General features: G+C 55.4%; 5 protein-coding genes across 5 annotated transcripts; 2 read left to right on the top strand and 3 right to left on the bottom strand.

The window, feature by feature from the left end:
- Nucleotides 1–1,166: 1,166 nt before the first annotated feature.
- On the bottom strand, nt 1,167–1,841 carry B0I36DRAFT_343556 (uncharacterized protein; the record flags this gene model as incomplete). Its single annotated transcript, XM_046156173.1, has 1 exon — nt 1,167–1,841. One exon carries the CDS (start codon nt 1,839–1,841, stop codon nt 1,167–1,169), a length of 675 nt encoding a protein of 224 aa, XP_046017754.1.
- A 1,464-nt stretch (nt 1,842–3,305) lies between these two features.
- On the bottom strand, nt 3,306–5,115 carry B0I36DRAFT_309115 (uncharacterized protein). Its single transcript, XM_046152091.1, has one exon. It carries the CDS (start codon nt 4,868–4,870, stop codon nt 3,659–3,661), a length of 1,212 nt encoding a protein of 403 aa, XP_046017753.1. The 5' UTR covers nt 4,871–5,115; the 3' UTR covers nt 3,306–3,658.
- A 1,372-nt stretch (nt 5,116–6,487) lies between these two features.
- B0I36DRAFT_419243 (uncharacterized protein) lies at nt 6,488–9,079 on the bottom strand. The gene is made up of 2 exons (XM_046162126.1): nt 7,124–9,079; nt 6,488–7,056 (listed from the first exon to the last, which is right to left on the bottom strand). The coding sequence occupies exons 1-2, from the start codon at nt 8,977–8,979 to the stop codon at nt 6,756–6,758; spliced, it is 2,157 nt and encodes a 718-aa protein (XP_046017752.1). The 5' UTR covers nt 8,980–9,079; the 3' UTR covers nt 6,488–6,755.
- Nucleotides 9,080–9,801: 722 nt separating this feature from the next.
- B0I36DRAFT_309112 (uncharacterized protein) lies at nt 9,802–10,122 on the top strand. Its single transcript, XM_046152090.1, has one exon. It carries the CDS (start codon nt 9,858–9,860, stop codon nt 10,020–10,022), a length of 165 nt encoding a protein of 54 aa, XP_046017751.1. The 5' UTR covers nt 9,802–9,857; the 3' UTR covers nt 10,023–10,122.
- Nucleotides 10,123–10,479: 357 nt separating this feature from the next.
- Nucleotides 10,480–11,851, top strand: B0I36DRAFT_309111 (DSS1/SEM1 family-domain-containing protein). Its single transcript, XM_046152089.1, has 3 exons — nt 10,480–10,785; nt 11,124–11,253; nt 11,413–11,851. The coding sequence occupies exons 1-3, from the start codon at nt 10,659–10,661 to the stop codon at nt 11,450–11,452; spliced, it is 297 nt and encodes a 98-aa protein (XP_046017750.1). The 5' UTR covers nt 10,480–10,658; the 3' UTR covers nt 11,453–11,851.
- The last annotated feature ends 193 nt before the right edge of the window (nt 11,852–12,044 follow it).

The following is a 12,044-nucleotide window of genomic DNA, read 5'->3' as shown; positions in this document are numbered from 1 at the left end:
CCCGTGGTTGGTGGTGTGGTTGTCGCACGTGGCCTGACGGATCGCCCTGACGGATCGATTCGATGTGCTTCGCTGCAGGCACCACGTGCATTGCTTGCTGCAATCTCGACGGCAGAAGACTCTCCGTCAATCGCATGTCTGGCATTTTGCGCGGCCCTGACACTGCAAGCTCCTGCGGCTCTGGAGAAGGACCTCGCATGCATACAGCTGTCAAGGCTCAGGACTTCCCAACGTCTTATGCTTACTCGTAGCCACGTTCTCCAGATATGTGGTCGCACACGCGTACTTGTAACTTGCCGCTGACCTGGATTCATGAAGGCGCAATGTGTCCATTACCGCTATTTGTTTGTCGGTTGCTTAGTGAAGTCTCATCTAGAAGCCTCTTCAAAACAGATGCCGCCTCTGGCCGATCCCACATCATCTCTGGCAGGACGTGACGTCCACGGTAAGGTTTGCAGGTTGATGACAGGTAATCGTCACGACCATAAAGCTGCAAAATCTCACTGCGGAGCGAACAACAACAGATGCGCCACGCCCAGGTTTACTTATATGCTCAGAGACTTTCTCAGCCCCTACCACTCAACACTCCACAGTGTTCCCTTCTGGGCTTCTAATAGTGCATCTTGACGGGAAGCTCTGGGGGTGAGTTGTGTCCGTAACCAGGGTTGATATCGACGCATCGTAAAGTGGTTCATTTCATCCAGATCTTTCAGGCAACCTCTCCACAGTGGACATGGACTCACTGGCGTTTTCATATACAGTTCGGTGGAGAGCGTCGGACTCGCAGAAGTGTGCGGCCCGCGATGGCCTCTGTCTGTGGACGGCAATGGAATTAATCGACCCTCTGGTCAAGATGGCGGTGGTCATAACTTACAAGGCTAAGAGTATCATTGCGGAGGACGATCAAAGTGAAACTCGGCCGGGCAGGTTTTCGTATTTTGGTGTGAGTGTTTTAGTATACAGGCAAGAAAACGAAATTGCTTCAAGGCTCAAAACCCTTCCGCCGAAATGACAACCAAAACGATACAATGCTGAGACAAATCCTTTTAACAAGAATTTCAACGAGAATGCAAAAGAAAATAGAAGCATAACCTCATATTACGTGTTCTTGTTCCTGGCGCTCAGTCCTGCATGAGCGCCTTAGCACATCGCCGTTCTGGGCAGACTCAGTTCACCATCAGTTCCGGCCGGGTAGACGTATCGCACAGCGACAAGAACTGCAGCTTCCTCTCCTCGTGCATCTCCTCCGCGGACCTCTTATCCCTCCTCCCTCCCGCACTCATCATGCCAAACCCATCATCGTCATCCGCCCCATCAGCCGCGTGGTAGCACGTGATCGCCACCGTCCTCTCCCCGGCCCTCACGTGCGTGCACTTCTCCCCGGGCGGGTACATGCCCAGGATGCCGTTGAGCGCGAAGGTAGGGACGTCGAAGCAGCTCGCCTCGAAGGGGTTGCGCCTGCGCAGGTCCCCGCCGGGCTGCTCGTCGTCGTACACGACGTCGTCGTCGCTCTTGGACAGGTAGCTGATCTCGTAGGTCGGGTCCGAGTCGATCAGCGGGTTCGCCCGGGACTTCTGGTCCACCGTGTAGTCGTGGTCAATGCGGCGGCCCGGCTTGTGCGCGCCGGGGACACGGGCGAGGCGCTCGTGCTCCGGGGTCGCGCGCTCGAGCAGCGCCCGCGCGGCGGCGTCGCCGCGGGACCCGTCGGCAAAGTTGTGCCGGCCGTGGATCTGCCCTTCTACGATGGGGTTCACCCGGCGGCGGGGGATGAAGCCGCCGGTGACTGGTGGTGTCAAGAGGGACAGTGCCGTCAGGGCGAGTGTTGCGGTGTCGAACCGCATTGTGCTTGTTGGTGAGGGCAGTATGGAAGAGGTCTTGCTGGTGATTCTCTTCTCCTTCTGATGGAGAAAGCTGGATGGTCCGGTGATGGCAGTTTGAAAGATCCCGCGGGTTGTTTGCTTCCTCTTTCTTGTAAGGACAGCTGAATATTCTGGTGAGGCAGAAGTATAGAATAGATCTTCTTGGTTCCTCTGTGCCTTCCTGTGAAAGGAGAGCTGGGCAGTCTGATGAGGAACGACGAATACGTTCCTGCTCGGGAAGATAGCTTGCTATTGTTGGTTTGTTTGTTCACAATGAACAAGCTGTATTGCTCCTGAGATGCTTGGTTGAACAAGGTGAAGTCAGGCCGTCCAGGGGTCTCAGCGGAAAAAAATGAACAAGAGGCAAGCGAAAGGGCCAGCCCCATACCATATCTCATGCCGAGGAGCTCTAGACATACGAGAGGCTAGCACAGAGGCACCAGCCAGAACCCCCCAGGCCCAAGCCTCTTCCCACAGCGTGTCACGAGCTTCATGGCCAGACCACTTCCTTCGGCCTACCTAGACCCTCCCTTTTCGCACGCCCCATTTTCAGCCGATCATGGAATCATGGTACATTAGCTCTCGATCTCTCCGTGGAATTTCCCGACCTTCAATTTCGCCGAAGCGAGACATGATCTTTCCCGGTTAGTCTTTCAGACTGAAAGCTTGCTCATGACAGCCTGTACAGCCTCGTCCAGGGTTCAACTCAAAAGGCACCCTCGTCGCTGTCTTTACTTCTCTTCGGTGTGGACCCACTAGCGGAATGAGATCACAAAGGATCTTGGAAGGAAGAGAGGGTGGGTGGCGAATGAGGAGCCGGGAAACCGGGAGGGCAACTCACCCAGAACCCAAAGACACGGATAGTGCCTTGGCGAGAAGCCGGAGCGGCCAGCCTTGAGCTCGTTTGACATCGTGGCTAGGCCTGTTCCGGGTGCTTGCTGCTGTTTCTCTGTGCAGTCATGCTGACCTCACGAGATTAGGTTCTCGTCATCTGCCAACCTTAGTCGGCCCCAGACTTTCTGGTACCTGCAGACCTAGAACCTCCTCGGGCGGCGGGCTGCCGGGCGAGACGGAAGAAGAGGGGACCGCCGCATTACCCGATCCGGCGGTAGATGGCTTGCTTCTGGGCCTTCTGACGTGCGGGAAGCGGATCCACTTTCCGGCGGGCGCGAGCGGGACTCCTTTTGAGACTCAAAGCCAACTCTTTAAGGGTCGGCAGCTCCTTGTGGTTTGCCAATGTGGGGCAGCATGTGCCAGAGCTTCGTGTAAGTGCGGACACCCACCTGGGTGCATGATATGAGCTCGCTGCACTACTGACTGTATGCGAGCTTGAGCTCCCGCGCTGCTGCAGTCTTGGCGTGACGGCATCGCTCAGTCACGGAAACTGTCTACCTCCTCTACTTCACTTGCCTCAGCCCACAGTCTCACGCGTCGAGACCGGCCAACGGAGCGTCCATACTGGCTCTGAGCTTCGGGCATCGTGTCATAGCATCATCAAGCTCATTTTACGGTGTCTAATCATTATTTGGCGGCCAAAACTTTCCTACATTCCATCACATATTTATGCTCATCACTGCTCTCGAGCTGTCTTACACACTTTGCCCCAACATCTAGCCTTGCCGAAAACTTCTTTGCGACAGTGGAGACGGGGTTTACCAAACTCCCAGCGGGACGATGTACGAGCTGGTACATCCGCCATGCCCTTCATAAAGAGAACCCCCACCCTTCTCGAAAGCCTCGCACACAACTGACGGCCAGCAATCCCACCCAACTTTTCATCAATCAGATCCTCTTGACGCCTACGCATAAAGCGAATTGAGCGTCTGCCGAACAAGCTGCGCCGCCCGCACCTGGTCATGCCCACTTAGCAAGGGCTGGCAAAAACCGACGAGAAACGCCGCCGCATCGCGCATTTGCTCCTCAGATCGTCCTTCCTCGTATAGCTCCTTCATCCCATACTGCAAGACATCCTTGCACAAGTTGAAGTTTGTGCGGATGTGCCCGTAGTCCGCGCGGATGGGACAATTCCGTGTAAGGGGGAGCATTGCGTTGATGCGGTCTCTTGGGTACTTGCAGTGGAGCTGCGCCGCTATCTGTAGAGCGTCGAAGAGAAGAAAGCCTTGGGCGTGTTTCGTACGAGTAGAGTTGAAGCAGTGACGTGTCTGGTCCCAGGCTCTCTTGAATTCGAGTATCTTGATCATGGGCTGGTATGCGTTCGGGGTGGGGCACTTTTGTCGCAGAAGTTGTGATAAGGCGTCAATGTCCTGCATGCCATCCCATTCGACGACTTCATCGTTGACACAGATGAGAACGTTCCCAGCCAGAATAAGTTCTGGTACCACAAATAATCGTGTCCAATAGAGATTGTGAGCAACAAAGCGTAGAACGCAAGGATCTAATTCGTTGAGACTGGTCGCGCCTATCTGCGTTGAGCGAGCAGGGTTGTGAGGACAAGCACGACCGTCCTTACCGAGCCAGACGACTATCCGGGTCGCATTTTCGTAGACAACGGGAATCAGGGGAATTTGTCTTTCTCGTTCCAAATTTACGGACTGGTTGATGCAGATCGCGTCAATGAACAGAAGCTGGTGGCTTTTCATGACCTCCGCACCGGGATCAGACGTGAGGAAGTCCCAGAGGTTCTCTTCGACAGCCAAGAGGGAGCCGTCGAGTAGAATTTGCCGGCATAGGGGCGATGTGGAGCGCATCGCGATATGCCTTTTCCACGTATAGGACAGGGCGACGTAACTGACTGTGTCCAAATCGGTCACGGCCATGACCACTGACGTGAATCGTGGAAAGCTGTTACCATTCTTGAATCCTGCGTGAACGTGCTTGAGAAGTTTAATGTATACCCTCCTGTCTTGCGTTGACAGGATGCCGCAAGGTTGTCGACAGCTTCGAAAACTTGTTTGGTGGCCATACAGCCAATAAGCACAGAGCAACGTAATGGTCGCAACTGCACCGAATGTGAGGAAGAGGGTAATGGCGGGTACAGGGAGTCCCTTCATGACGATTCCAGCGGTTGGATTGGTAGTGTCAGGAAAGCAACGTGCCCGAGACGAAGGAATAACATCTATGACAGGCTATATCACTGTCCTAGATGAATGAACTATTGCGGACATCAATGAATTTAAATCATTTGACCAGCTTATCTTGAGTACCCAATGGCTTCGTACACAGCATGTCAAGATGTGATTAAGTGTGGGCACGGCCATCGGTGTGGCGGATGCCTTTAGCGAGGATGATGCTGGCCGTGGAATGTGGAGAGGGATGGCGCGTGGGAATGAATGGGTGGTGGTGGGTGGAGGGCTGAGGGCAGGGCAGCCTGGTCGCTCGCCCGAGTGCCTTGCGATTGAGGCGCCCACTTGCGAGTACGGGCTGTCCTGCCTGCCTGCCTGCCTGCCTGCCCGCCCCCTGCAATGCACCAATCCCGCCCCCTGCAATGCATCAATCCCGCCCCTTGTAATGCACCAATCCCGCGCGTGTGTGTGTGCCCGGAACGATGCACGCATGGACATGGATACCCCCATCGATGCCCCCATCGATGCCCATGCGTGTTTTTGGCTTCTTGCACTGGCACAGCCATGAGGGTCGAAGTAGCGGTGTTGGCATGTATGAATGCTAGTATAGGTGCTGGAGCGCCAGAACTCTGCAGTGACCGAGGTCCTCGCGTGCACCCATTTTATGTTGTCGGTCAAGGAATATGAAGACAGAGCAGTACGTATCGGAGGTCCGCGAAACATTCAGGTATGCCGTACATCAGATGCAACGGTCGAACCTTAAGATATCCTTATTCATTGGTCACTGCAGCCTTCTGGCGCTCCAAGACAAAACTTCTCGCCAGGATACTGGACAAGGGTTGAAGATTTTAACAATAACTTGCCCCTGCCTACATGGTCACTTCTTCTGGGCGAGCTGGCACGGCACTTCCAGATGTCCGCGCTCCCTGCTGAGCCAACCAACCTCGGTTTTCTGATTCGAGCAGCCACGCGGTCCATTGCTTCCCTTGCACCTGCAGCGGCTGGTGTGCCACAGCCCCCATCCCTGTCAGACAGCAGGAAAACCCGTTCGCTAGCTTGGGGACCTTAGCTGGGGACATTAGCTGGGGACCTGGGGACATTAGCTGGGGACATTAGCTGGGGACATTAGCTGGGGACATTAGCTGGGGATCTGGGGACATTAGCTGGGGACATTAGCTGAGGATGTAGCTGGGGACAAAAAGACGCGCGCCAAGTCCACAATTTCACAGCTTCGCGCGCAGTCATTTTTGAAGCCTCTACTCTCATGGAACAACGCGCAGCCAACGCACAGTTAGCCTGTAGCCGACAACGAAAAGTTGTAAAGGGCGTCTCATCTCGCAGCGCTAAGTTTACGTCATATGTGGCGGCCATTACAAAGTGCTAGCGAGCACGTGTACATTGTTGATGGGCGCTTCCCGCCGCAGAATGCCTTGGTGGTTGAAGTACACAACCCGAGGACCTGCGAGCTGATGTTAGATGCGCTATCTGGTGGAGGGGATAGCACAATCCTTGGGAGAGCACGGGGTCACAGGCAACGACTTGGTGATCCCAGAACAACATCTTGTCTCACTCTTACTAGCTTGCAGCGTGAATTAGCTGCTGGGGTCACCGATGCAGATGCTTATCTTCTACTACACCACTTGGCATATTGTCATACAACATGTCAGCAGTGTCAACTCGAGCTGTGCAGTATTCTTGGTCTCCCAGTTGCTGCTGAACAAATCGCCTTACAAAAACACGACTTTCAAGATCGTACTCGGATAGATATTATCCCCGGGCAAACTCGCCGTTTGCGTCTATTGCTTTCAGCTGTGGTCTGCCGACCAAGTCCCGATTTGTGTACATCGCCAAGTGCACCATTTGTCTTATACAATCATGGCGTCGCCGTCGCCCACGGGTGCTCCCGTCTGTACCAGTTCAGCGTGTCCTGCCCGGTGTTAACGCGCATACCAAACCTCGCGTCCAGCACGTAGCCTTCCCACTTGCCCACCGTGTCGAGCCACGTGTGGCACTCGTCAAGCTTCTTCCGCTTCCACGCCGTCTCGTCCTCTGCATCGCTCGCCTCCGACATATAAAGCTGAGGGTTCTGGACCTCGACCCACGAGATGACTGCCATCTCGTAGTGCGCCGCGGGAAGCGGGTAATCGTCCTTGGTAGGACCCTTAATATCGACCCTTGAATTGCAACACAGTCAGTATGAGCTTTAGGAACGATTTGGGGGGGGGGGGTGCTTGTACGCACTTGTTGATGGCGAGGACATCTTTAAGGATGTCCTTCGCCTCGGCCAGCTTCTCCTGGTTTCGGTACACCGCAGCCAAGCAGACATTGTGCAGGGCCTCCTCGTCGATTTCAGCTTGGATCTGGGCCGCAGCCTCGGCAGGCACCGTCAACCGTTGCCATGAGAGCAGGGCTTCTGCCTTGTCCAGTTCTGGACGCTGCATCTTCTTGGTACCATTCCAGAGGTAAGTCATCTCAAAGACGGGACTGACGCCAACGGCATCGGTAAAGTCAATGCCGAGTTCTTTGGCACGGTCCTCCCACTTCTGAATTTTGCGGAGAACGAACTGCTCGAACGGCAAGGGCTTCGACATGAAACGCTTCTTGCCGGCAACTGTAGGGGCCTTGCGGAAGAACTCCTCAGCCTTCTTCTTGTGCATCCTCATGTCGGATTCGTTCTTGTCGGCTGTAGAGTGGTAGGCATTTCGGTAAAGCTCGAGCTCTGCGGCCCCAGCGAGGTAATAGTACAGAGAGTGGCTCCAGTCGTTGAGCTCTATACAGCGAAGGAAGCTGTCTCTCATCAGCGTGAAATCCTGAACGTACATGGCGTCAAGAGAGAGCTCGAAAGAGTTGAGGGCAGTGACTTGTCGCATCTTCGACGCCTTGTTGTTCTCCAGGATCTTGATAGCCTCGTGCAGCTCCTTCTTCACAGCAAGCACTCGAGCTTCCTCGAGGCGCCACAGTCCACTCTCAGGATAGCGTGACCGCATTTGGGCAAGAAGTGCAGCGCATCTGGTTTTCGGGTAGCCCATGACCGCGCCGTTCTCGACGTCTTCGTCTGACGGCAAGATGTCTGAGAAGCCAAGCAGACCGTTGTAGTATGCTAATATCATAAGACCGGCCACCGCACCATTGATGTTATCGAACCTGGTGCTTTGCCAGAGCATCTGCACGCCACGTTCGCGATCACCCCTGAAGCCAATGATTGATAATAGCCGAGAGAAAGCCGGCGGGACCATGGATATTATGAGCAGCAAGATGCCAAAGCACATGTTTGCGCCGCTGTGGACAAATGCGTCGATGGGGTTGGTGAAAACGTCGGCAGCTGTCTCAGGCGTGCCCGGGACCTTGCTCGTGTTCTTCTCCTCGACAGAAAGCTGTTTCAGCTTCTGCGCCGACTCGTCAACTTCCCTTGCGAGATGTCCTTCATATTCTTCCGGCGTCGGAATACCAGACTCAGCCGCATCAGTGAATTCAAGATCTTCGTCGTCATCGACAGATTTCGGTGGTGCCGCCATGTTGAGCATGATATCCTTTCCATTCTCCAACTTGATGCCTTGCTGCTTCAGGTAGGCACTCTCCGATTCCATGATGCCGTCAAGGGTGATGTATGCCTTGCGTAACTTGTAGAATCCCTTGATGCCCTCTGTCAAGCTCTCGTGCAGAACAGCCACGATTGCGGACATGAGCTGTGCCTCGGCCAGAACCAGAGCATGCTCGCTGCCAGGCGGATAGATCTTGCCAGGCAACGTCGTTTGCGTGCCGGCCTCCTTCTGGGCCTTCTTCATCTCCTCCCAGGCGGCATTCTCAGTGTCGTAGAGACGGTTGCTGGCCTCGAGCATGACACCCTTCTCGAAACCCAGCACGCTGCGCATGAAGATGCAGACGCCCATGCCAAGCGAGTGGAAGGTCGAATTGCCCTTGCGGAGCTGCTCCTCTGCGCCGTCAATGTCGTCGTTCATGATCATGGCGGCATGGGACATGGCATCCTCGATGACGGCGATCTGCTGGGCGAGGAGGTCCTCCTGGGACTGTGCCGGGGTCGCTTGTGAGCTGTGCTTGGGCGTGGCGCCGCGCGCCCATCCCAGCAGGCGGCTCATGTCTGCAGAAAATCGGCCGGTCTACGTCGACCGGCTAGTTATCCTGGACCAGGGGAGATTATGGTAAATGGTAACAGAGAAGTGTTGAAGCAAACGAAGAAGACTCCGCAGCGACGACGTCAATGGGTGAGCAGAGTGAGCTGGCAGGCCTTGGCCCATGCGTCTCCGTGCGGATCCGGGGCCTCGTCAGCATCGGACAGGCCGGCCGAGCCCTGGAGTGGTGCTGATGTTGTGGCGCGATGGTTGGGACTGCTGGGAGGCTGCTAAACGGTCAGCCGCGGGGCGCCAAACCCTGCTTACAGGGACCCTAAAAAGCTGCCTGTCGAACCTGGATGCAGATTGCCAAACGGGAGAGTTGGCGGGATGCAATGCTTGGCTTTGCTGTCTCCCTTTCAGAATGCCGTGTTCTGCCTGTGCAGTTCTTGTAGTCGTTGAGGTCGCTCACCAATTCGGTCTGATCGGAGTGAATGAGCCGCCCCAGCGCTGCGGCATATTGACGAAGATCGCCAGCGCCAGGGACCTCAGGATGACGTCTTGCAACGTCGCACTGGCTACGTACGGGCGTTCAGCTCCGTCCCGGGGCCAAGCTTATCGGTGGTGCCTGAGAGGCTTATCTCCGGGCTGCCCCTCCACGAGTGCTCGTTCACCCTGGACTTAGCCAGCGGACTGATCGAGGTCCCAAACCAGATATCACGGAACGAAGTCGTGCATGACGCGGCTCCCCCTGGGAAGTCCTTTTTGGTGCTGAGATGCTAGCCAAAGTGGTTTCTTATTGGCCCGCAAATACGCTTGTCTCACCCAGATACGACCATCACAACGAGATAAAGATGCTAATTAAAGCCCAGTAGTTTCTGGAGCCATCCTACTTCCTCCATCTCATGACATGCTCTTGTATCGTCCCTATGTTTCACAGAACTGTGTTTGACATAAGTGCAGACTCAGGCTGTCAGGATAGACAGTTTCGTGGATGCGATGACGATTGGCAGGGCCGAGCAGCTGCAAGGAGTGATCGAAGGACAAAAGTATTGAGACCAGGAGACTGATTCACCAATTACGCTGAGCACCTTATGGTAGTTTGTGGCCGTCGTCTCCCGAATGAACGTTGGCGAGACTTGGAGGCCAACATCGCTCGCCTCGCTCCTGTGAAACAACCAACAACAGAGAGCGTAAGCAGCTGGCCAAATATATCGAAGAACAACGCAGATTGAAGAAAAACACAAAGCGTGACTTCCAGCTCCCCAGCTCAGTATGGCGAGTGCTCTAACTCGTGACCCCGAACGGTTTCAATGTTAAGTTCTTGTGAAAGGGAAGTCACCCAAGCCACAAGTCAAGGTGAGTTGTCGGCGTCGCACCTGCCCTGGAGCCTGGCGCTCGAAGCCCCCGACAGCGAGGACCCCCCGCCCAATGAAATCCCGCCTTCTGCACAGCTTCGGCCCCACAATGCCCGTTGGCCTTGCTTGCTGCCCGCCGCCACTGCTTCGGGCTGCTTGACCACCAGCAGCTCATCCACGACTCGCTAATCCAGCAAGCATCACATCGTCGTGACCATCCGACTCCCCGACAACCCGCAAACACCAGCCGGTTCCTCGCATCCACCGGTCGACCTCGACTCGTCCCCTCTGTTCACTTGATCCGACGTCCGGACGCCCAACAATCACTTACCACATACACCACCAGCCATGGCATCAGAAGCCCCCAAAGGCACAAGCGACAGCAAGGCCACCTCGGCCAAGCCCGAGCAGCCCGTGCAGAAGACCAACGCACCGCTCGAGGAGGACGACGAGTTTGAAGATTTCCCCGTAGAGGGTACGTTTGATGCGCGCTGCCCCCAGCGCTCTCCCCCCAAAGCCGACAAATGCTGTTCTCGCTAGAGAGCCGAGCGTCTGAGCTTCTCGTCACCGCCTGGCCGAACCGCGACTCGAACCGCTCGCTGCGTCCGTGGATCTGTCCCGCCACAGGGCCAGATACTGCAAATGGGCTGTCAAGATGGAGAGCCACGGGCGCGCAACATCGACGACGACGGGGAATGCGGTAGCCAGGGCCGCGACGAGCAGATATGGCACAAACACAACCCGTCCAGTTTTCTGGCAAGAGAAACAAACCCCGAACCTATGCTGACAGGACTTTTGCCTCTCTCTGAACAGACTGGCCCGCGGAGGAGACCGAGGCCGCCGCCACAGCGACCGGCGACGCCGCCGGCACGACAACAGGCCACCTTTGGGAGGAGAGCTGGGACGACGACGACACGACCGACGACTTCTCGGCGCAGCTGAGGTAAGGATTAACTCCCAACTTTGGCCATATGGGGGCCGGGTGCTTCCCCACAGAACCACATGGGCCTGCAGAGAAGCCTACCTCTGTGGTTCCAGAACGGCACTTCCATTCGCATGCCCCAGCGTAGAGAGCGAGCGCTGATATTTGAAACAATCACAGGGAGGAGCTTAAGAAGGTTGAGGCGAGCAAGCGGAGGTAGAAGAATCCAACACGAGCCGTGTTGAAGGAATCGAGCAATCTCATTCCGTGGACCACAAACCCAACTTCAAGGACATCTACGAGTAAAGTCACGCTTCTGGCAGAATGCTCGTCCTCCGCTTTTAGCGTACGGAATCTGCTGGGGGCAGCAGTGCTGTGCCGCCAAAGCGTACTCTCTGCGTAGTGTGGGTTTGATCTTTTCGATTACAGCCCGGCTTACGGATGGGCACGATCCGATAGAATGAGACCAAAGTTAAAGGACAGACCGAGGTTGGACAACTAAAGTCAGTAATAGACATTGCTTGGCATGTGCTCATGCATCTAGCACTGTGTCGTGTGACTCAAGCTTCTAGTTGCACGGTAATCTATCACGACAACGATGGACACGTGAAAGTGCACGTTTCTGAACTAAAGCATCGCCATTGCAACGACGGCAACACAAATGGGGGACTCTGCAACCATGTCAAGGCTCGACCTTTCATAATTCGTGTTTGGTATCGATATTGTTCATTCTAGCTGTGCTTTCCTCTGGCTATGGTACTCAGCGTGCCTGGCGCTCCTTTGACGCCTTATTCACAGCATCCTCAGTTCAC

Source organism: Microdochium trichocladiopsis (genome assembly GCF_020744255.1).
Source record: "Microdochium trichocladiopsis strain MPI-CAGE-CH-0230 chromosome Unknown B0I36scaffold_1, whole genome shotgun sequence".
Taxonomy (NCBI): domain Eukaryota; kingdom Fungi; phylum Ascomycota; class Sordariomycetes; order Xylariales; family Microdochiaceae; genus Microdochium; species Microdochium trichocladiopsis.
Note: the sequence above shows the minus strand (reverse complement) of the source record. Positions and strands in the feature narration are given on the sequence as shown.

Bases quoted from the DNA above. Each gene is read 5' to 3' on its own strand.
- B0I36DRAFT_309115 (XM_046152091.1), bottom strand. From the start codon at position 4,870: ATGAAGGGACTCCCTGTACCCGCCATTACCCTCTTCCTCACATTCGGT.
- B0I36DRAFT_419243 (XM_046162126.1), bottom strand. From the start codon at position 8,979: ATGAGCCGCCTGCTGGGATGGGCGCGCGGCGCCACGCCCAAGCACAGC. The intron at 7,057-7,123 runs GTGCGTACAAGC...TTGCAATTCAAG, and splicing joins GATGTCCTCGCCATCAACAA to GGTCGATATTAAGGGTCCTA.
- B0I36DRAFT_309112 (XM_046152090.1), top strand. From the start codon at position 9,858: ATGACATGCTCTTGTATCGTCCCTATGTTTCACAGAACTGTGTTTGAC.
- B0I36DRAFT_309111 (XM_046152089.1), top strand. From the start codon at position 10,659: ATGGCATCAGAAGCCCCCAAAGGCACAAGCGACAGCAAGGCCACCTCG. The intron at 10,786-11,123 runs GTACGTTTGATG...CTCTCTGAACAG, and splicing joins TGAAGATTTCCCCGTAGAGG to ACTGGCCCGCGGAGGAGACC. The intron at 11,254-11,412 runs GTAAGGATTAAC...AAACAATCACAG, and splicing joins GACTTCTCGGCGCAGCTGAG to GGAGGAGCTTAAGAAGGTTG.